Raw genomic sequence first — 24,948 nt, forward strand, 5'->3', positions numbered from 1 at the left:
CTCTCTTGCCCTTCCATTCTGAGGCACAGACTCCTGCCTCTGCTTTGGAATAATGTTCTCCTTCCTGTCCTAGCTGCTTCTCACTTTCAAGGTTCATCTCAGACACAGCCTTTCTGTAACTCCTCTCATCTAGCTTAGATGCTTCCAAGTACCCAGTGCTCACTTGTAGTAGAATGTACTGTGATCATCACTTCATGGAATGAAGGAAAAATAATTTACAACAGTGTGACATAGTGGTTTTTGATTAGTGCAGTCTAGATTTAGTTTCTGATTCTGTCATTTGTTATCCCAAAGATCTTGATCAAAACAGTTAACCTTTCTAAATGTTTTCTTTTTGTGTAATAATCCCATAGATTGTGTAACAATCTCATACTATTGTTTTGAGTATTACATGAAATAACACGTGTAAAACATTAAGTACATTGATATTTACAGCAAATGTTGGCACTCAGTAAATATTATGTCATTATTGGGGCGCCTGGGTGGCTCAGTCGTTAAGCGTCTGCCTTCGGCTCAGGTCATGATCCCAGAGTCCTGGGATCGAGCCCCACATTGGGCTCCCTGCTTGGCGGGAAGCCTGCTTCTCCCTCTCCCACTCCCCCTGCTTGTGTTCCCTCTCTCGCTGTGTCTCTCTCTGTCAAATAAATAAAATATTAAAAAAAAAAAAATTATGTCATTATTATCATTATGCTGATCATTGTTTGACAATAAAATAAGCTGCCTTGTGATGGAATCTCTGTGTCACTATAGGTATTCATTTAATGACTAGATGTATATATTTCCCAGAACAGTAAAAGGGATAGGGAGTTGGATTTGCCATCATCATTATCCAAAGTCCAGTATCTTCCTCCACTATCAAAATCTTTTCAAAGCCTATACATACCACCTTTAAGACATCATAGCCAAAAGTAGCCTCTCTTCTATAGTACTTTCATAATAATATACATCATGTTATTTACTATACGTTGGTAAGCATACATAGTCATAAAATGGGAACCTTAGACAATCAGCTAGTATAATGTATGACACACAGTGAGCATTAGTGAATGGTAGATCATTCCTTTCCTTAATCCATTATTAGAATTTTATTCCAAAGGTATTGAAAAGATACTGATGACTTTGAGTCCACAAATGATTTGATCACAGCAGTGATTTACAAAGATTAACAGGATTGTAAGTTGCAGGATGGAGTGGGGATGCCTAAGGACGAAGACAAGAGTTAAAGAGCTAGCTCAGTATTCATACCTCATTTAATACTTTCCAGTTCATATTTGGGAAAGAATGTGGTAGAGTGGAAAGAACTCAGACCTTATAGCTAGGTCCTCTGATAAATGTGAATAAGGCCATCACAGTCTAGCAGTTCAAAATTTTTCTAACAGGAGCAGAGAATTTCTAGTTAAGATGTGTGTTTTTTCTCCATTCTCCTTCCCCACCATCATTCCACAAATAGTTACACATACAGGATCAGAAGATGCAAATGACTTACACTTTTAAATATATATGGGAATTAATAAATCTAGGGACTTACTGGATACCTTTCTGTTCTAGGTCTCTCATGTGCATTATTTCATCTGATTTTTTCATAGTAACTCTGGTAAATGATCCTATTTCTATTTAACAGATTAAAATAATGAAACTCAGAGGCTAAGTCATTCATTACTCATATGAGGCAAAAGAAAAGAAAAAGGTGGGTGGGGAGTGGAGTGGTTTCTACAAACCAAGTCTACCGAATTTAAGTGTAATATTTTAATGTTTCATTCTACCACTGCTGCAGTGGGATAGCTGAATGCATACACTCATTTCTGTCACATGTTAACCCGAAGGGGGGGTAAGGCAAGTGTAGTGACCCCAGATGATCAGCATATATCCATTTGGTCCTCAGTGTTTGTTTGTTTATATTTATTTATTTATTTTAAAGATTTTATTTATTTATTTTAGAGAGAGAACGCAAACGGGGAGAGGGAGAGAGAGACTCTCAAGCAGACTCTGCTGAGCGCAGAGCCCAACGCAGGGCTTGATCCTACAACACTGAGATCATGACCTGAGCCAAAGTCAAGAGTCGGGTGCTTAACCAACTGAGCCACCCAGGCGCCCCTGTTTATATATATTTACAAATATATATACACACACTCTCCCAACTGACCTTTATAAAAAGACAAAAAGGTAAATCACTGTCTGTCTAAATTCTAGTGTTAGCCATAGCATTTGGAGTCTTTGGTGATCTTCCTGCTGATAATTCTCAAATGTTTAGCTACTGGTTTTACACCTGCCCTAAACTGCTTTATCTAAATTATCAGCAGGATAATTTCAGCACTATCAATTTCTTTTGCCCAAAGCTTCTCAGACTTTGATGAGCCTTTAGATCACCTAGTTATCTTATTAAAATGAAGATTCTTGTTCAGTAGGATTGGGATAAGACCTGGAATTTTCCTTTCAAACTGCAGAGGAGATGCTGATGTTGGGCTCGCACCTTTGGCGTACAGGTGCAGAATTTTTATTTTTTGTCCTAAATATGTAATTATAGAAAGTTGCAGTTGTATACACACTACTTGTGTTCTGTGCTTTTTTATACTTAGTTTTTATCCTTATTTCCTGCATAATTTTCATAATTATGATTTTTAATTACTATATAAGCTGTAGAGTTATTATAAAATTATTAGGGATTTACATATATTTTTAGTTATTTTGCCATTCTAGATAATGCTGCATTGAATTCCTCTGGGCATATAGCTTTTTGCTGTTTAATTATTTCCGTAAGCTAAATTCCCAGGTCAAGGAGTAAGAATAACTTTCTTGTGTAATGGGTACAAAGTTTCAGTTCTGCAGGATGAAAAGAGTTCTGGAGATTGAGGATGATGAAGGTTGCACAACAATGTGAATGTAATGTCACTAACTGTACACTTAAATACAGTTAAGATGGCAAATTTTATGCTGTGTCTATTTTGCCACAATTAAAAATGTTTTATTTTATTTTAAGATTTTATTTATTTATTTGACAGAGAAAGACACAGCGAGAGAGGGAACACGAGCAGGGAGAGCAGGAGAGGGAGAAGTAGGCTTCCCGCAGAGCAGGGAGCCCTATGTGGGGCTCGATCCCAGGACCCTGGGATCATGACCTGAGCCGAAGGCAGGCGCTTAACGACTGAGCCACCCAGGCGCCCCACAATTAAAAATGTTTTAAAATAAAAAGAATTATTCCCTCCCCCCCAAAAAAGAACATCTTTGTATTTTGTTGCATAATAAATCATTTGGCCTTTTAGAAGCAATGACCAAGTTACAGTGCCACCAACACGTTACCTCACTTGTAACGGTATTCACTGTCTCAAGGTTTCTTGACATTTTTTGCTAAATGGTCTAAAATGATTATTTAAGGTTGCCTTAATTTGCATTTTATTTCTAGCCTGGTTAAATGTAAACATTTGCTTTTGTGGATTTTTTTTTACTATTTGTATTTTCCTCTTATGTGAAATATATATTTATGTCGTTGGCCCTTGTTTCTTTCTGTTAAGACCTTGATCATTTTCTTTAGGTTTATTACAGCCCTTTCCATAGTATGTTATAATATTTTAAGTAAATATTTCTTCTAGTCTTTGTTGTCTTTTTAATTCAGATTTAAGAAATGAGTAACATTATTTTACATCCTGCAGGTCAATTATGGAAAAGTTTGTAATGACAGCAGAAAAGGATTGAAATTCACAGTCTCCTATGGCTGCAGTACAGAGTTTGTTTTTGTACCATATGGTAGCACCATTGCTCTTTATACAATTTACTCAGGAGAACAGATAACTACGCTTAAGGGACATTATAAAAGTGTTGACTGCTGTGTATTCCGGTCTAATTTCCAGGTAAGAATGATCCTTAAGGGAATTTAAAATGTTCAGGTAGCTAGCTTGCCAGACTAGTTGTATACAAAAGAATAAATTGTGATTTCATTCTGAGGAATTACACTTGTAATCCACATTTAAGCTAGGGTTTCTTTAATAGAGGATTATACAGGATACAGTTTTAGATAGTATAGGATATTTGTAGGAATCAATATAATACTGTGCAACTTGACTGAGATAAATTCTTTCTTCTGCATTTGGGCTCCACTTATTTACCAGATGAAATCTCTAGTAAATTAAAATAATGTCTTGCAATCAATCTTTTGGGAAAAGATGGAATACTGTGTCTAATCTCAAAATACAGTTTTTGTATCTTCATTTATCTATGTGTGAGTCTGTCTCAGATTTTATTTCTTCTTTATTTCTTGTCAGTGGCTAATCATTTACTTTTGAGTTGATGCAGCTTACACGATTTCTTAAATATGGCTTTTGTTTTTTAACATCCTGACCTTTCTCTTTCATCTTACCAACAGAGCAGATTATATTTTTCAGAGAATATTGGCACAAATTACCTCATGTATTCCTTTAAATGAGTCTCTAATATAGCAAGACTGTTGGTATTTTCTGTATTTTGTAGGTAAAGAAAATGAGGCTCATGAGCGTTAAAATACTGATAGGATGAAAACTATGGATTATTAGAGCTAGGAAGGACTTCATCACCTGGTAAAGTTGTTAATCATTTATTCATTAATGCTAATTACTTAATCTGTGTCTGATACTACAGTAAGATATACAGTGCTTATTTTTCAGCCACCACACATCTGTATGGCAATAGCCATTATTAAAATATTCAAATACATATTTTATTGTTTGTTAAATAGCTATTGCACCAAGCCCCCTAAGAGACCTCTAGCTTTACCCCCTTTCCTGAGGCCTCGTAGTTTACACCTTAACCTAGCACCTAAGAGGGACCGTCAGGATCCTGCTCCCACTCTATGGCTATTATGTCTGCTGATTGGTCAGTATCCTGATGTACTAGTTGTTAAGTATTTTTAGTATTACTTCTGGGAGAAGAAGACTAAAACACCACTTTGCCTTGCCTCAAACCTGCAAGTAGTTATTCACAGTGTATGGTTATCTATTCAAAGAAATTCTTGGAATACTGTACCTCTTTTCTTATGCAGAGTCACTCAAAGACACAGCCAAGATTTTAAACCAGATATCCTGACTATAAATTATTGCTTTCTACCAAATCAGAATTCCTAACACATGTGCCTAGAATAGATTAAAAGTGTGCCAAGATACTGGTTCCCCCCAGCCCTTGGAATAGCTGAGACAAGCCGGTCACAGCCAGAAACCTAGGCCAGTTGCCTCCTGACTAATCCCATTTCTCTAGGTGCTACATATGCAGATTTGAATCACTGCACTACATCAGACAGCTTCCGGCTCTTATCCCATTATATCCATTATGATTTTTGAGAAGGAAAATAATTCTAAGTCTCAAAAGCGAAATAGGGTACTACTTTGCATGCAGTAGAACCCTTTTTCAAATTATATATTACACAGAATTTACAATCTGAAAACAAATTGATGTTTATAGTACTTCTATCATAACTATAAAAATCTAACAAGATATACCTAACATCGAAATAAATAATGATAATACTGGGTTATAACACATTGACTAAATAAGGGTCCATGAATCCATTCAGGTATAAGTAAGTAAACTAATAAATTGGAAGTCTAATGAGGAGTGGGATATTTACATAGTCCCAAAGTACCTCCCTATAAAATATTAATTACAAAGGTAAAATGTGTAATTTTACCTTGAAGAAGCCTGGCATACATCACCTTAATCAAATGATCAAAGGTAACATCCCAATTACATAGTATTCCTTCAGTGATAGCCCTGGCAAAGATGCATCACCTCAATTTAATCACGAGGAAACAAAAAATTTGAAGGGCATTCTACAAAATAACTGGTGTTTATCTTCAAAACTGTCAAGGTCAGGAGGGCCAAGTGCAGACTAAAGAACAGTTCCAAATTGAAGGAAAGTTAGGAGACATGACAACTAATTGTAGCATATGATTTTAATCTGGACCCTTTTGCTATAAAGGACATTTATTCAGACAATTGGTGAAACTTGAATGGAGTCTAAGAATTAGCTGGCAGTAATAGATCATTGTGAATTTTTTGATTTTGTTAGATGCACTGTAATTGTATGAGAGTGTCCTTGTTCAAAGGAAATAATACACTAAACATTCATGAGTGATAGGACTCATGTTGTCAACTTAGTCTAATTTCCCAAGTGAACACCTAAACTTATCCCAAAAACTTTAACACTCAATTCAAATCCCTCCATTTACCTGAAGTCCTTATTAGTCATTCTAATTTAAGTGCTGTCTCTTGTAAGCTTTCTTGAATATCTACAGAATTTCCTTTGTCTCCATCAGTGTGGCAGTACTTAACCACAAATTGCCTTGTAAGCTTATCTGACCAAGTTATCTTGGAGGTGTGTGTGTGTGTGTGTGTGTGTGTGTGTGTGTGTGTGTGTGTGTGTGTGTTTATATTCTCAGGAAATTAAATTGTTCAAGGGCACTGAACATTTGAAAATATCTTTGCATCATCCACAGTTAGTGTAACTATATATTCAAGGTTAAACAATACAGTCTGTAGAATTTTGTTCCCTTCAGGAAGTCTGATAATGTATAACTAAATCAAATTTACTTTAATATTTTTACATCTAGGGGCACGTGGGTGGCTCAGTCATTAAGCGTCTTCCTTCGGCTCAGGTCATGATCCCAGGGTCCTGGGATCAAGCCCCACATCGGGCTCTCTGCTCAGTGGGAAGCCTGCTTCTCCCTCTCCCACTCCCTCTGCTTGTGTTCCCTCTCTCGCTATATCTCTGTCAAATAAATAAATAAAATACTAAAAAAATATTTTTACATCTATATTTCCTATGAATAACTTTATAATCTTAATTTCCCTTTATCTAGAACCTTTATTTTTTTTTAGAAAAATACTAATTGTACCATACTTCAAACTTTTTGAGATGAGGGCGCCTGGGTGGCTCAGTCGTTAAGCGTCTGCCTTCGGCTCAGGTCATGATCTCAGGGTCCTGGGATCGAGCCTCACATCGGGCTCCCTGTTCGGCGGGAAGCCTGCTTCTCCCTCTCCCACTCCCCCTGCTTGTGTTCCCTCTCTCGCTGTGTCTCTCTCTGTCAAGGAAATAAATAAAATCTTTAAAAAAAAAAAAAAACTTTTTGAGATGAACAGTATTGAAAATAAATAATTGCATAGCAGAGCAGGAAAAAACTTCACTATTAGAAATGTTTGGGGGTGCCTGGGTGGCTCAGTCGGTTAAGCGTCTGACTCTTCATCTCAGCTCAGGTCTTCATCTCAGGGTTGTGAGTTCAAGCCCATGTTGAACATGTTGAAAAATAAAATGTTTGTGTAGAAATACAGAAATAAATTTGTGTGGGAAAAAACCACTTAGTCATTCATAGTTTTACAGCTGCTTATCGTTTTGCTGTTTTTTCTTTTTAGACCTTTTTCCTTTACATAGCTTTTTCTTTTTTTTTTTAATTTGGCCTTGTGTTTTACATCTTGCTTTTTTCCTTCACAGGATGACTCTGTGGTTCATATCCTTCTCTTTTCTCTTGACATTGAGTATTTCCCCATGTCATTAAACACTCTTAAAAAACAAATTTAATGATTATATGACATCCCATACTATGAATGCAACATAAATTTATATATAAATCATTACCCTACTTTTGGACAATTTTTTCCATATTTTGTTATTTTAAATATAATACTGCTGATATCCTTGAATTTCATACATGTCTTTGGCATGACTTCTCAGAAACGCATACAAAAACTTTTGACATGTATTGAGATTCTATTCTGCATAGATTATACCAATTTATACCTTCTTTATATGAGAGTATCTATTTCACTGCTTCATAGGAATGTTTTTAGTACTAGACAATATAACATATTCCTTGAGTTTTTTGGGGGATGGAAATGAACATTGTTCAGCTATGTGTAAACAGCATATTCATAAAGATGTTGACATAGACTGTGCATCAGCCCAAGCTTCCCCTTATTAAATAAACTTCTGACTAAGCATAGCATATGGATCTAAAAGCTCTTCTGTTGAATAACAACCAGTTAGGCAGCTGTGAGCTAAATAATATTTTTTGTGAAGTTCTGGCCTATTTTAGCTAGAACTCATAAGGTTTTATTATTGATGTCTTTCTTAAAACTCAGTTATTGACAGAGAAGGACAGACTCTTGATTCCATCTTTTTTTTTTCTTTTTCTACTCTGACACTTGGCGATAAATGGATACTATGATTGATAAAAAACCACTAGGTTGTTCAATCTTTTTGTAAAATTTTCAGGTTAGCAAGCTCTGACAATATCAGATATTTTAATCCTAATATCCTAATGATATTTTAAAATATAAAACAAAGCTTTACTGCATCCTAAGGAAACAAAAGACATCAGCTCGGTTTCCTTGGAGAGTAGAAATAGAATTAATCTAACTGATCTAACCTAAAAATTAGTCTTTAAATGATGTATTCATTTCAGATTGGCACCAGCTTTAAACTGACCCATGATCATATCTTTATTTTCTGTGTTATAGGAACTTTATAGTGGTAGCAGAGACTGCAATATACTTGCTTGGGTACCATCCTTATCTGAACCAGTTCCTGATGATGATGAGGTAAATATTATTTACACAAATTATACAGTGACTTTTAAATCGCAAAGAAAATAGTTTTAGAGGCGCCTGGGTGGCTCAGTCGTTAAGCATCTGCCTTAGGCTCAGGTCATGATCCCAGGGTCCTGGGATCGAGCCCCACATTGGGCTTCCTCTCCCACTCCCCCTGCTTGTGTTCCCTCTCGCGTGTCTCTTCTCTGTCAAATAAATAAATAAAATCTTAAAAAAAAAAAAAAGTTTTATTAATTTATTTCACATGAGAGAGACTTTAAGATTATATTTATTCATTTGATAGAGAGAGCATGAGCGGGGGGCGGGGGAGGGAGAGGGAGAAGCAGACTCCCCACTGAGCAGGGAGCCTGATGCAGGGCCCTATCCCAGGACCTGGAGATCATGACTTGCGCTGAAGGCAGACGGTTAACCATCTGAGCCACCCAGGCGCCTCATGAGAGAGACTTTTAAAGCATGTCTGGCTATTTTCAGATTGTGAAAATAGTTTGCCTGTTATAACACTTTTGGAAAATCCAGAAAAATATGAAAGAACAACTTAAATTTCTAAAGTTGAATTACTATTAACACTTTCATTTACTTCATTCTTGCTTTTTCCTATGCATATATGGTTGTTTAAACACAGTTAATATGCTTGGACACACAACTTGGCATCCTACTTTACTAACTTAATAATAAACCTTCTTCCCTGTCATTAATAACTATTTGTAAATTTGTTTTTAATAACATAGCACGCTGTCATTTATATATCACAATTTACTTAAATATTTACCTATTCGGAGAGATTTCTTTTGATCACTATAAACAAATCAAGGTAACTGTTTATAAATTGTTTATATTTCTTTTTTTATTTTATTTTATTTATTTATTTGACAGAGAGAGACACAGTGAGAGAGGGAACACAAGCAGGGGGAGTGGGAGAGGGAGAAGCAGGCTTCCCATGGAGCAGGGAGCCCGATGCAGGGCTCGATCCCAGGACCCTGGGATCATGACCTGAGCCAAAGGTAGACGCTTAATGACTGAGCCACCCAGGCGCCCCATAAATTGTTTATATTTCTGATTGCTTATTTGGATAGATTCCTAGAAGTAGATTTTATCTCTTGAGTTATCATGTATGACATTTTTAAGGTTTTTTATTTACACACTTGAATTTTACCAATTTATACTCCTCTATCAGCAGTCTGTTAGTGTCTGTCTTACTTTTTTTTTTTTTTTTAAGATTTTATTTATTTATTTGAGAGAGAGAGAGCATGAAGGAGAGGGAGAAGCAGACTCCCCACTGAGAAAGGAGCCTGATGTGGGACTCAATCCCAGGAGCCTGGGATTATGACCTGAGCCGAAGGCAGCCACTTAACCAACTGAGCCACCCAAGCACCCGTTAGTATCTATCTTAGACATAAATTGATACAAATATAACCAATGGCCATGGGAATAAAGACCCTTAAAAATGTGGTAAATAAAGATGAATAAGACATACCCCCTGGTCTTAAGTAGTGGCCTCTGTATATTTTTACTTCTATGTTACACTGTCTAAAGGTGCTATCTTTCTCACCAAAGATTTTTTTTTTTTTAAGATTGTATTTATTTATTTGACAGAGAGAGAGACAGTGAGAGAGGGAACACAAGCAGGAGGAGTGGGAGAGGGAGAAGCAGGCTTCCCACTGAGCAGGGAGCCCGATGGAGGGCTGGATCCCAGGACCCTGGGATCATGACCTGAGCCGAAGGCAGACACTTAATGACTGAGCCACCCAGGCGACCCCCACCAAAGATTATTTTACTAACCACTGTTAATCATCCCTATTTATCTTAATTTCTAGGATATAAAAAGTCAAATGTCTAAAAACCAATATTTATGTATATAATTTTTTTTAAAATTGGAAATATAAATAATGCAGTTAGAAACACCTTGAGTTAATCTTACTCAAGTCTTGGTATAAAAACAAAGCATCTTCAATGGAGATGAAAAGTATTGGTAGAGCAAGTTTAAAATTCTAAAAATATTTTTCACATATTTAGTTCCTTTGTGAGAAAATGACTGTCCAAAACCACATGGAAATGAGTTTTTATGGGGGTGGTTGATACCATTTAGCAGCTATTGGCAAAATCTATTTCATGCCTAGATTTGCAACTGCTGTGGCTTACTGCAGGGTATAGCCTGTGACTTATTTTCTTTTGGCCCTAATCCAAATAAAATAGAGAAAACACATAATGGTAAATCTTCAAGCAGCTGGCCAACTGCTGTATGAATATTTTCAGATTTCATCACAAATCTAGTTTATTATGGCTTTGATTAGTTTTGGTGTATAGCTGCTTTAAATGACTGAATTTTTTTTTTTTTTTTAAGATTTTATTTATTTATTTGACAGAGAAAAACACAGTGAGAGAGGGAACACAAGCAGGGGGAGTGGGAGAGGAAGAAGCAGGCTTCCCGCTGAGCAGGGAGCCCGATGTGGGGCTGGATCCCAGGACCCTGGGATCATGACCTGAGCCGAAGGCAGACGCTTAACGACTGAGCCACCCATGCGCCCCTTCTGTAGAAAGCTTAGTATGGTCAAATACTTTGGCTCAGGCATTTATTTTGCATTATTTAATTACTGCTTCCTGCCTTTTAGGAATTACTGTCTGCAATAAATTTAAGTTAAAACACTATGAAAAAACCCCAAAAAACAAAAAATAGAAAAGACCACTCGAGGCTATGTTAACAAGTATAACAATCACTTACAAAATGAAAACAATAAAAATAAATCTATGACTTACATATGGAGAAAGGATATTAGAAGAAAACTAAATTGCTTAATTTATAAAGATAGTCTGTGACTGATGTTTTATTTATACAATGTAGTTATAGTGATAGTTTCCTCATCTAGAAGAATTTTTGCATGTGGGAAACTAAACTGAACAAGTAGAAAAGCAAATAGAGATGCGCAAAAAACAAGTTAGCTTTATATTTAAGTTTTAGAGCTATAAAGCCTTATCTTTTTTTTTTTTTTTTTTAAAGATTTTATTTATTTATTTGAGAGAGAGAATGAGATAGAGAGCATGAGAAGGGGGAGTGTCAGAGGGAGAAGCAGACTCCCCGCCGAGCAGGGAGTCCGATGCGGGACTCGATCCAGGGACTCCAGGATCATGACCTGAGCCGAAGGCAGTGGCTTAACCAACTGAGCCACCCAGGCGCCCAAGCCTTATCTTTTAAAATATACTGTTTATACGCTTTAAGATAGCCATCATTCTCATAAAATGGTATGGGCTAAAATTATTTTCACAAAACTTTAGTTTGGAATATTCCTTTGAATGTAGGTAGAACATGAATGTGATCATGGTATAGATCCGAGAGAAGTCTGTCTGCACCAGACCCTACTCCTTACATGTATATTTACTATTTAACTCATATTTAAAAGTGTTTTTAGGGGCACCTGGATGACTGTCAGTTAAGCCTTCAGCTCAGGTCATGATCCTGGGTTCCTGGGATGGAGCCCTGCTTCAGGCTCCCTGCTCAGTAGGGAGTCTGCTTCTCCCTCTCCCTCTGCCCTATGCATGCGCTCTCTCGCTCTCCCTCTCTCTCTCAGATAAATAAAATCTTTAAAAAAAAAACAAAATGGTGTTTTTATCTCAGCTATCAAATAAGTGATGCTGCAATTTCCCAGAAGTGTGCAGGAACACACTTCAAAACAAAACACGCACATACATGCACACACACTCACTTAGTCTTCAGTTTCAGGTAAACTAAATAATAACCATACTGGTAATTGGGTTTGAATCCCTGTTCTGACATCCATTGTGGACTGAGGACAAGTTTATGGTATCTCCTAATATCAGAATCATCAAGCAAAATTGTTCTTCAGTTTCTTTTCAAATCCACCCTTGAGATGAGATTTACTTCCCCATCAACCAAGATATAATCCCTTAGCAGTATTTCTTCTGATATCCAAGATAGAGGGGAAATTTAGTCCTACTGTAAGAAATTGAAAGGCACTGGGTGATAGGGACAGGTTTTATGGTCTTTAAGCATAAATCTATGTATTTAATTGGCAGGCTGTTTTATTATATTTTGAGGACTCTGCCTTCCTTTTGCCCTCTTTTCCTAAAACTTGGTCATGGTTAAGGCAAGCCTATATAACTCCTAATCACTTTTTCCTTTCTGAGATCTGTACGGCAGCTACATTATAGTTTAAATCTGACCTCTCACCAAGAGTCTTACTTTATTTTGATAGTCACACAATACATAGCTGTTTTATTTACCACTTGGTAGATATGTGCAATTGACCCTTAAACAACAGGGATGCTGGCACCCACCCCCATGCAATCAAAAATCCTTATGTAACTTTTGATTCCTCCATAACTTAACCACTAATAGCCTACTATTGACAGGAAGCCTTACCCATAACATAACAGTCAATTAACGTATATTCTGTATATGTATTATATACTGTATTTTTATAATAAAGTAAGAGAAAAGAAAACGTTATTAAGAAAAGCATAAGGAAGAGAAAATAAATTTACAATACTGTACTGTATTTATAAAAAAAAATCTGCGTATAAGTGGATCCACATAGTTCAAAGCCCTGTTGTTCAGGGTCAGCTGTAATCATTTGCTGACAAAAACAGCCCTATTTTGCTCCTGTGGAGACTTTCCAGTAATTACCAGTAAGGAATTTAGAATACATCAAGATGTATATGTGTAGATGTAGGGGTTGGTTTTGTTCTTCCTTCCCATTATTTGGACCTGGACTAGATCCCTTCTAAATCATGCTTTTCTATCTCCATAATATTTACAACTGTCTCTCAATAGAACAGGCAACCTGGTGAGGTTCAACCATAGAAAGGATGTCTACTAGGAGGAGATGTTATAGAGAAAACTTAAGTGATAGATGGTAGTTACACTTCATCTGTGGGTCTCAAACAGTAATATGGGTACCACATCTATATACAACCTTCTCACAGTAGCTTTTAATTACAAGTGTGTTTTATTTGTGATTTTTTAGCAACAAAATATAACTGTAATAATCGTACTATAATGCATTTATATTGTTATCCTTTATTACTATAAACAGTCAAGTTTATAGTATTTGCGTATTAGTATTAGTATAGTATTTATCAAAATTTATCAATATTTCATTTCAATTTTCACATAATTATTTTGGTTTCTTTGCTCACCGTAGCAACAATAATTTACAATAAATTATAATTTTGCTTCTCTCTTGAGTCTTAAAATGAAATTTAAATGTTTAATAGGTTACATATTGGGCTTCCATAGTGGAATTAGAAGGCATGACCTTTGTGTGGCTTATTCACACTCAGGGACATTTTTGGGAGATATCTAAGGCAGAGTAAGATAGAGTAAGGGAGAGGAATCACCTAACCCCCAAGGACATTACAGCTTTTTTTTTTTTTTTTTTTAATTCCAGTATAGTTAACATACAGTGTTATGTTAGTTTCAGGTGTACCATATAGTGATTCAACAGCAATTCTGTACAGTGAACATTTGGATGAAAAAATAAACAAACTTAGGTGTGGTACAGTCATTGATTACAAATCAGTGGACTGCTGCTAGAAATAAGTGAATAATTAGCTGAGGTTTGGTAATAGTTTTTTATCTGAGTATTTGAGATATATTTTTTTTTGTACAACTGAGTCATGATACCAGGCATGACTATTATAGTTTAATAATGGTGCCAATAGCGGGCATTAGGTTTAGTAATAGATTCTGATCTATAGCTTTAATAGCCATAAGGAATACTTAAATTAATATGTCCTTTTCCAACTATCCTGGGTGATATTGGGGAACTTACTGGAAATTCACATTTTCTCTACTGTTATCATTGTTTAAATTTTAAGATTCTAAGTCATCATATCAAAAAAAAAAAGGCAGTAAACATGCTTAGACACAGGGGTTCCTCTTAACATAAAACATTGCTGTATGTTGTATAAGGCAATATCTAAGGTAATATGTGAGTGGTCTTGGTGCTAATACATTGGTGGATTTGGGGTCTGAACACACTTGTAGCAGATGTAAAAGCTGCAGAATAAGAACCTGGCTCAGAATGACCAGATACTCAAAACAATGAGACCGTCTTAAAGCCCTTTAGTCATTTGCCAGAGAGTAAGAAGGTAGCCATCCAAAAAGTTTCCTCAGAAAGTGAATTGATTTGAAATGCCACAAATAATGAAAATTCCTCTAGTTGCTGATTACTTTTATTATGTAGGGCTCTAAAGTTATAAGAATACTGTGATGTTTTGTTGTTTTAAATAAACACCATCCAGGTGCATATTATCTTTCAAAGAAATCTCCCTGGAAAACCTTTGAGCTAATGACAAACATATTACCATTTTTGACATATTTTTTCATGTACTTGGGAACTGCTTTACCAGCGATGAAAAAATAAATAAACCTCACTACTTAATAACTCACATTAGTTTTTGGACCAAAAATGGTGTTACTCCGTTTGATGAACACCTTATTCCCCATATATGGATATTTGCGTATTTATAGTCAGGTCCATCCAAATAATAAAAAATTGCCAACATTAATATTTTGGGCTGTCAGGTCAGATTATAGACCTGAGTCCAGTCTTAGCCACATGGATGTTAATGTGCAGCCTTCTCCAGATAATTCCAAAGAGTTGCAGAAATGCCATAAGCAATAGCTGATCAGTGTGTGTGTGTGTGTGTGTGTGTGTGTGTGTGTGTGTGTGTAGATGCATTTATATATGTGTTTGTGAAGTAATTACTTTGAAGGAAACATAGTTAATTTGGATAAATTCTGGCTTGTCTATTTAAAATGAAGTTACATTGCCTTACATTGTATGTGGAGTGTTTGTTACATTACTTTTGTTTTGAATTAACAATTTTATTGTTACTTTCAAAATATTGTAATTGCTCTTCATTTGATAGATTTCATAACTATGTTGTGAACCTAAAATTATGAGGTAAAACAATCAAATTTTCCTTTTTTCTCCCTTTTTTAGACTACAACCAAATCACAGTTAAACCCAGCATTTGAAGACGCATGGAGCAGCAGTGATGAGGAAGGATGATTCTCAATCCTGAGTACCTTTGTGTCTCTACTGATGAAACTTTTAAAATGGGACTGTTTTTTGTTGTTATTGTTTTCTTCCTAACTATGTGATGACAGCTAAATTAACCCTGAATTTGGGTGATTTTTTTCACCCATGTTTTAAAATGAGGGTAGGATTTGCATGAAATCCTGAAGCAGACTTTTATATAGTTTATTTAATCAAAAGTATCTCCTTGATCCCAGTTGCTATAGCCTGGGGCATCCTCTATTGTTACAGTACTCTCTCTATTGAGACAGATCCTGGCAACCCCTGGCCCCCGTGTGAGACCCTGAGCACATTGTGTGAACTGTAAGATGCAGTCTCAGAGGATGAGCAAGTAAAGGTTATCAGCACTGACTTTCTCCTACTGGCTGTACCATCACCTTGTTCATTTTCACTTTCAATGATGCTTTTACTGAGGACAATCATATTAAAAATGATAGTTGAAAAGTTAGCATCCAATTTTTAAATTCTTTTTTATTCATGCATTCAGTTTTTGCAATGATTTCATTTAGCCAACCATTGTCTAGCTTTAATTAAATATTTTTGGACTCAGTCCAAAAAGTGTGTATCACAGAAGGTTTTAACTTGGGGGAAATCCCATGTTTTCTTTATTTTTATGTGTCAGATGGTAGCTTGCACTCGTGCTTGAACCTCCCTTCTGTGAATCTTGTTAAGATGTGACCAAGTCCTGTTTCAGTCATTAAAGCAGAAAATGCCCTGGCAGGAAATCTGGCTCAACATGAAATGTTGTCACAAAATTTCTATTTTATTGTCTGCTTTTCTTGTATAATAACCCACAAGTGATTATCATGAAGCTAATCTTACTCCCTTTCTTTCTGATTCTTATCAGCAGGAGACTAGGAAAAGAGGTTTTTGTAGCTTGAATAACAAGTGTATAGTCGTTGAGTTTTTGTGTGTGGTAGGCCTCATATCAGACCTTTCTGGGCAAATGTTTAACATATATTTACTATACTTGATTTTCTTAAGCACTGACCATTATACTGTCGCTTCCCCCCCACTCCTCAGTGAGGATGCTTATGATCTTTGAGAATGCTACTGAAATTGGAATCTTTTTTTATTTAAAAAGAAGTCCTCCTCTAAGCTGCAAATAACTATATTGCTTCTTTCTAGTTATATAAATATACATGCTGATTCTAAATCATTCAGACAACATTAAAACTTACAAAAGAATATAATGGTCACCTGGAATCATACCACCCTAAGGTAACTACTGTTATCATTTTGGTGGCCATTCTTCCATGCATCTTTTTTTGACATAATTTTACATAACGGGATGTTTGGCTTGCTGTTGTTATCATGGAAATTCCTCTCCTCCCACATCAGCACCTCCCTCCCCATCCAATAATCCACAGTATTAACCACGTATGCAACAATCCACATTATTAACCAAGTATGTGTTGTGGACTTGTGAACCAAGAGCGTCTGTTTTTCAAGCTCTGGATCCGTGTGCCTGTGCTGCTGTAGCTTCCATGTGACAAGTCTCGGGATTGGTAATCTTTTTAGCCCTGCTTTAGGCAGAGAGGAAGCCGATTTTACCTGCGAAGGGGGAAGGGGAGGGAAAAGGGGGACAGCTCAGGTAGTGAATCACAGCCCCTCTTTGGGTCGGTCCGCATCTGGGAGGCTTTAATCCTACTCCTCAGGTTATGCTTGGGGGTGACTTAAACTGTTGAAAGTAAAGACCAGCTCTCAGAAAGCCTTAAAGATTTCCAACTCTCTGGAAAATAGAGGCTCTCACAGACCCTGAGCCTGTGACCTTTCATACCCAGCAGCGTATTAAGCTTTAAGTCATGAGAACAGCCCACCAGAAACTCAGTATAACTACCAAGGCCTCCTTAAAGTAGGATAGAGCCAAATCTGGGCTCTCTGGTATATTCCACCTGTAGGAGGAGGTGGCTCTCTCTATCCTCAGTCCTTTGCCAGATGGCATGGTGCTGGAGGATGTCACCCCTCCCCTAAATCACTTGGCTGCCTGGGAAGACACTTGGGATTAACTGAATGAACAGCAAGGGAGTACCTAGACTATGCAAATGGCACTGCGAGCCACAAAACATGATGGAACTCAGTGGAATGTTGCTGCTTCCCATCTCTTAGCCAAGATGTCCCTAATAAAGGACAGGACCCAAGAAACAACACACTTGGCCAAACTTCATGCAGTCATCTTAGTACTCAATGCCCTGGCCAATAAGTAGCTTCATCTTTACATTAATTATAACTGTTGGGCCATTGCCTAAAAATTGTCCCTTTCAGGGAGAAACAAACAAGCAAACTCTGGGACTCTCTTTCCTCACAGATACCCAAAATCTAAGTCAAAATTACACATCTCCATCTATATTAAGGTCACAATACAATGCCTTGCCTGGACACTCCATCATATTACTTTCAGAGTTATAGACATTACTTATAATAAGCAAGACACACATTTTACTTATCAAAATACACAATGCTAGTCTTTTGGAAAAGGTATTCAATCGAACTTCCGTGTCCGTATTAAGTCCCAAATAGCTGGTTTAATTGATAGATATAGTGGCCTTCTCAAATAACTCCTTTTCGAGTTCCGTTCAGGTAAATGGACCCGTGAAGGGTCTCTGTCTTGCTCCAGGCCTTATTCTCTCTTAATTCAAGGACCTTTGGCCAAATTACACCTCACACCAACTTAGAAAACTTTTCCATTGCCCTTTCCTGTATTTAAAGGGAGAAGTGTCTTGCTGCCATGTATATAAACATTCATTATTTATGAGGCCCTTTTTATAATGTTTTTCCCTGTCTTTATAAATTGTTTATCATTCCCCTATCCCAGAAGGGCTGGAGGCCATATCAAGGGTGCATACTCTTTTGGGACCCATTATCCAGACTGTCCATAGATCAGACAGCTGTTCATCTAATATAGGACTCATTTGAGCCTAAACTTCAACCAAAAAAAAACAAAAAACAAAAAACAAAAACAACCCTGTGAGGTATAGCCACATACCTTTCTGTTGACTGTTGGTCTTATTACCATTGTTCTGTGTGATTTCCTTAACTTACAATCTGGAGACCCAAACCCTCTAAATAAGCCATTGTTGCAAATGCTGAGACCCACATCACCTCAAGTGGGTACGCTTTTAGAAAGGATACCCCAGTTCCACATCCTAGATAACATTGCCCCAGTCTAAGACCTCACTGTTAGGAGGTGAGCCCATGGGTGCCTATGGGCTGGCTCTCCTAAGGCACAAATTAGACACAGGACATTTTTGCTTTTCTTCCTTTGATAGTAGGGATCCCATTATGGTTCTGAGCTTACTGTCTGCTTAGCCCATGACCCGGCTACAGTCTTTGTTCCCTGCCAAAAGGCACACTCCTACCCTTCCATGCCCATAGGGAAATCTGGTAGAGGTTACTACTATCTTCCATTCTAAATATTAATGGAGATTATTGCTTTCTCCTTAAGCACCTGCCTCATATCAGTAAAAATCCTTCAACCCTCTGGGGAGAGAACCAAGTACTTCCCAAGACTTTTCCGCCTCTTTTGATCTCCCACCATGACCACCACAACCATTCTTTTCCTTTCGGCTACATGGTATCACTAATCTTTACATACACTCTACTAACTTACCATTTCATACCCTGCAACAAAATAACTGCTGGACCCACCACCTTGAGATATAAATAGATAGAGCGATAGAGAGAGAGATACAGATACATAGATATATAGATATATCATACTTTTAACATACTATACAACTCCACCAAGATATTGTTAGAGACCCCAAGAATTTCAGATCTATTTTCTTGGCTAATGGCATCTTATGCCATACTCTCCACTAGCATTGCCTCAAATTTCCTTGATATGATGCAATTGTATTAATTATATTTTCTTATTTTCTGTATTCTTGATACTCTGGCATTTGTGGCTTTCATCCTGGCAACACTGCCCCATTCCAGGACTAATTTCCAGAGATTAGCAAATGACTCCCCTGAGAGTGAGTCTTTGATATACAAACCAATCAATCCAGAGTCCACACCCACAACCATCTTCTTTATCAAACTCAGTTTGATCAAAATCACACCAATGCAGTGTTCCTACTGCCCTAAATCACCACAAGGCCAGGCCCCAGACAACTAGGGACCACCCCAATAGCCCAGAGACCACCAAAATTATTCAAACTATCCAATCCTAAATTTATTCAGTGTACGTACCTGCTTCATCCATTCCTTGCCACAAAACCCCAGCAAAGGCTCTGGGCTGTGCTCTGTCCTCCCTCTCTGCCTCCTGACTAGCCATGGGCCTTCGCCATGTAGCCCTGCATGGCATGGTGTGCCTGCCTCCTGGTTCTGGGGGTCTGTGGGTATAAACTTTCTTCTTCATGACAATCATTTCTCTGTCTTCGTGTCTTAGAACAAACCCCAGGTACAAAACTGAACACACTAAGTCATTCTTTTTATTAACTGCTCAATACTACGTCTTGAGAATGTACCACAATTTCTTTAGCCAGTCCCCTGTTCAGGACCACATGTATAATAGCAAAGATTGTCAACGACCTGTTTTCCTTAGGTGATGTATTTGGGTGATATCTGTAGTTATTAAATATCTTCTTTTCGGGGCGCCTGGGTGGCTCAGTCGTTAAACGTCTGCCCTCGGCTCAGGTCATGATCTCAGGGTCCTGGGATCGAGCCCCGCATCGGGCTCCCTGCTCGGCAGAAAGCCTGCTTCTCCCTCTCCCACTCCCCTGCTTGTGTTCCCTCTCTCACTGTGTCTCTCTCTGTCAAATAAATAAATAAAATCTTTAAAAAAAGAAAAATCTTCTTTTCCTCTGGCAGAAGAAATGATCATCTTGCTGGGTGTAGGATTCTTGGGTTGCAGGCCTTTTCTTTCCTTAGTGTGTAACTATTATGTCCACTTTCTTCTGGATTCTGTTCTTGCAAATGAGAACTCCAAAACCACTTTGATTTTTTTCCCCTTTCTTGGGAACTCATTCTTTATAGCTGGAAGCTTGTCATCTGTGAGATTTTCTTCCTCCTATCCTTAGAGTTCCATAATTTTAGCAAGATATCTGATAAATCAATCTTCCCCCACCTTCTCCATCACTTCCTGGACCTTTAATGAGCTTTTTCAATCTGAAGCTTCAAGTCTTTTTTCAGCTTGGGGATATTTTCTTTTAGTATTTGTTTGGCTTCTCCTCTTTTTTCTTTTTTTTTTTTTTTCCTTCTCTATATTACCAAATAATTGCATGTAATGTCTACTTTGATCTCTCCTTCATAGTCTTATCTTTTCCTTCCTGCTTGCCTTTTAAAAAATCCTAGAACAGTAGCTAGTGCAGAGTAGATGCTCAGTAAATACTTATTTTGTTATTTCTATTGTATACTTGGAGATTTTGCACTTGATCTTTGAAGTCACTAATTCAGGCCTGACTATAATCATCAAAAGAGGCTTTTTAATTATTGTTTTATTCTCTTCTCCACCTTAAATCTTTGTTTTGTTCTGTTTTTAAACATTTGCAGATTATATTAGAAAACTATGAAAGCTCCATGGAGGCTTCCACTTGAAACTTTTGTTTCATTTAATTGATGTTTGTCCAGCCTTATTGACAGTATATATCAATGAACCTATTACAAAGGTAGCTAGACTTCTCTCTGAGGCCTTTTACATTTTACAAATTGTTCCTCCACCCTGTCCTGGCTAATAGTATGTGTCTTTTGGTCCTTTAAGGTGCTGTACCGCACCATGGATCAAAGAACACTTAAGCCAGTTGTTTGCTTCCCCTCAAATTGATCCCACTTTTAACTGAAGTCACTCCTGGTACACCCATGAAATGCCTAGTTTTAAAAAACAGAAAGAGGGACGCCTGAATGGTGCAGTTGGCTGGGCCGCTGCCTTTAGCTCAGGTCATGATCCCAGGGTCCTGGGATCGACTCCTGAATCGGGCTCCTTGCTCTGCGGGGAGCCTGCTTCTCCCTCTGCCTGCCACTTCCCCTGTTTCTGCTCTCTCTCTCTGACAAGTAAATAAATTTTAATAAATAAATAAATAAATAAATAAATAAATAACGGAAAGAAATGCACATGCTTTATTGACAGAGCCCTAAACCTATGTTTAATAGCAAGCCTGAAAATAGCATCATAGATAAGCTTTTATACTTTCTATTAAGCCTTTCTTTATAATTAATTAAGGAAACAGTAATGGGGGAAAAAAAGAAATCTTCCTTTCGAGTGAAACATTTTTTCTGTTCAGTTTATACTAAAAAGCCCCATTATTTAAATAAAAACATTTAAAGAAAGCTCTGAAGACAAACCCTTTAACTGTAACAATTGTATTAACAGATAAAAATAACTTCAAAATGAAGATTCTTGAGGAAGGGACACAAAGATATGTAAAGCCTACTATTGGTAAAGCACCAGAAAACAAAAACCTTTAGCTCTGTTACTTAAAATCTGAGTGAGACAATGATCGATGTTGGAAAAAGTCTGTCTCAACAAGCTAATCTCATTTATCTTTGAAAGAAAAGTTACTATCTCATATTGGAAAGGAAAACCTCAAATTAGATATTAAGCTTATAGCTCTATAGTTCCAATGCAGAAATACTTCATTACTGTTCATTTATATACATTTCTATAAAAATGATGTAATTACTAAAGATTAGAAAAGCTATAGACCTTTGAGTTATAATTTTTATAAACAAATGTATTGATTACTTTTGTTTTTTTAACTTAATTTTTTTCTCTATATTCAGATGCTATATACTGAGCCTGAATTTAAAAAACTTTGAGTATCATTAGAGCAATAAACTAAAAAATCAGCCAAACCATGCCAGAAACGAAACTGGCAAAAAAACCTGGCCTGCTTGGGATTTTGCCTTTCAAAAAGTATAACAGGGAAAGCTAAATACAGAAAGGAAAATAATCACTTTGTTTCGTATTGTGATGAAGTTTCTAGATATCTGAAGATTAATTCCAGTGCTAGGATAGGATTGGTTCTTCTGTTTTAACTCTGGAAAAAGACTAAATTCAGGAGACCTATCTAACAAAGCTCAATCATGAATATGGCTTTTCGTCTTTGCAAAGAAATACGTACAGTTCTGTTCTACCTAGAGTCATGGTACTAATAAACCTTGGTGCTGAGAATTTATTACAAGTCATTTATTGTAATACAAGCTTGTCTGTCTTATTAGCTCTGTCAGACACATCCTCACATACAAGAGGTGTAGTTGTTTTGCTGCCATCTAGTTCTCTATTTTCTGCTTTTTAAAAAAATTAGACAAAAAATTTTTAAAAAAGGGCCACGTGGGTGGCTCAGTCAGTTAAGTGTCTGCCTTCGGCTCAGGTCATGATCTAGGAGTCCTGGGATCCAGCCCCGCATCCGGCTGCCTGCTCAGCGGGGAGGCTGCTTCTCCCTCTCCCCCAACTCATGCTCTCTCTCTGTCTCTCTCTAAGAGAAAGAAAGAAAAAAAAGAGAGAGAGAGAGAGAGAGAGAGAAAGAAAGAAAGAGAAAGAAAGAAAGAAAGAGAGAGAGAAAGAAAGAAAAAGGAAAGGGAAGGAAAAGAAAAGAAAAAAAAACTAAGGGAAATAATAAGACAAACAACTGTATTGTGACCCTTTTTAATTCTCCAAGCCTAAGAGTCTGCAAATGGCCTATATGCTGCTGACTAACCACTTCTGTTTATCCTCACAAGGGTACTTGTAAACTTTGAGCTAGTAAGTTAATAACGCTCTCCCAAGGCTTTTTAAGAAATAAAATGTCACAATCCTAACCTGGTTTGTTATTTCGTCACTAAAAACACAAGGGAGTGATGTTTAAAACCAGGTTCCTCAAGCTTATGTTTTTATGCTCTCACAGTTGTCTCTGGTTATTGTGTAGGCCTGGTAGCCTTAGGCCTGGCCAGTGGCTTGTTTCCTTGGCAATGGGGGTCAGCTCTTGAAGGCAACAAATGATAGGCTCAAGTGATTGGTACAAGCCACTTCTCTTTTGTTCATCGCATTCTTGGTGGCAGGAGTTAGCAACAGCACTAAATTAGGGGCTCTGAACACCTAACTGTTCAAACAGCACGAGCTGGACAGCCACTCCTTCCCAGGTGGCTCTCATTCAAGTCCAGCCGCTCTTCACCCTGTACAGTGACATCAGCCACTGTCATGTGAATCTGTGTATTTTCTATATAAACATACTGTTAAAGTTGTGCTAAAATGAGGAATAATCCTCCTAAGTCTTTGATAATCAACTTAACTTTTTTTGTACCATTTTAGTGTTATGTATATGATATATGTAAAATTTTGTTAGAGTTTCAGTAAGAACTGTGAAAAAAAAAAGGTATTCCAAATAACTCAGTGGTGATTACTATGAACATTAAAGAATGGTAAGATTATCAAAAAGTAACTGTGACAGTTTCATAAAGAAATAAATAGTAATAAATGGACTGGAAGTGAGAAGACCAGATCTTTAATGTTAGCTTTATTACCAAGTAAACATATGAATTTGAATAATATTTTTACTTCCTTTTTCTCATTAGTTAAAAAAGAGACAGAAAATTGGAATAGAAAATTGTTAAATTCATGTCTGCTCCAAAATCACACATTGTAATATTTAGAAAGCATTTTAAAATGGTATTTACTGTATGAAATGTGTAAGTAGAGGGTTATATTCAAGACTAAATGAAGTTCATTGAAGGCAAAGGTGGAGTGTCTTTATATAAAAGTTTTATGAACTATGTCGTACTGAATGAACATTCAGATTCTAATGGAATGAATGAACATGCTGTTTTGCCTAAACTAAAACTTTAGTTTCCATTTACATTATGATGGAACTGCTACTGATTAGCTGTTAGATTAAGCAAGTTCCTTAGCCTTCCTGAGCAAGTTTCTTCATTTGTGGAAAGGGAATATAATACACCTTACAGAGTTGTAAGGGTAAATGAAATAAAGTCCTGACATATAAAAGTTGTTGAGTTAATAAAACTCTTATTACTTAAAATCTCAAGATTATTGGGCTCTGAGCTCTTGTCAAGACTCTCTCAAATTTCACCTCCTCAGAACATGGTCTGCTTACTTATTTTGTCCTTCTCTCCCTTCTAGAATGTATACTCCACGAGGTCAGGAATTTTATCTGTTTTGCTTATTGCTGTTATCCTCGGCACCTAGAGCACTGCTTGACAAATAGAAGATGCAAAAATGTATATATATTTATTGGATTAATTAGTGAAAAACACCATTACCAATCACCTACCAAACAATTCCACTACAATCTGTAAATGATAAAGTGCTTAACTGATTGTGTTATTCTTATAACTTACTATGTATGAAATTTTAAGTATTATTAAATATTAGTTGATAGCTTGGGCATTA

At 36.8% G+C, this 24,948-nt stretch overlaps 1 protein-coding gene across 5 annotated transcripts in view; it reads left to right on the top strand.

The window, feature by feature from the left end:
* Positions 1–24,577, top strand: part of ERCC8 (ERCC excision repair 8, CSA ubiquitin ligase complex subunit) — a 63,819-nt gene extending 39,242 nt beyond the window's left edge. For 2 of the 5 annotated variants that reach the window (XM_036101076.2, XM_036101077.2), the window contains exons 10-12: positions 3,648–3,845; positions 8,476–8,556; positions 15,528–24,577. In XM_036101076.2, coding sequence (XP_035956969.1) covers positions 3,648–3,845; positions 8,476–8,556; positions 15,528–15,596 — 348 coding nt within the window. In that variant the 3' untranslated portion in view covers positions 15,597–24,577. Of the gene's footprint in view, positions 1–3,647; positions 3,846–4,461; positions 4,548–8,475; positions 8,557–15,527 lie in introns of all 5 variants that reach the window. The other 3 variants (XM_078067287.1, XM_036101080.2, XM_036101079.2) reach the window with 3 other exon arrangements.
* Positions 24,578–24,948: the final 371 nt, after the last annotated feature.

This window comes from Halichoerus grypus, chromosome 2 (genome assembly GCF_964656455.1).
Source record: "Halichoerus grypus chromosome 2, mHalGry1.hap1.1, whole genome shotgun sequence".
Classification (NCBI taxonomy): domain Eukaryota; kingdom Metazoa; phylum Chordata; class Mammalia; order Carnivora; family Phocidae; genus Halichoerus; species Halichoerus grypus.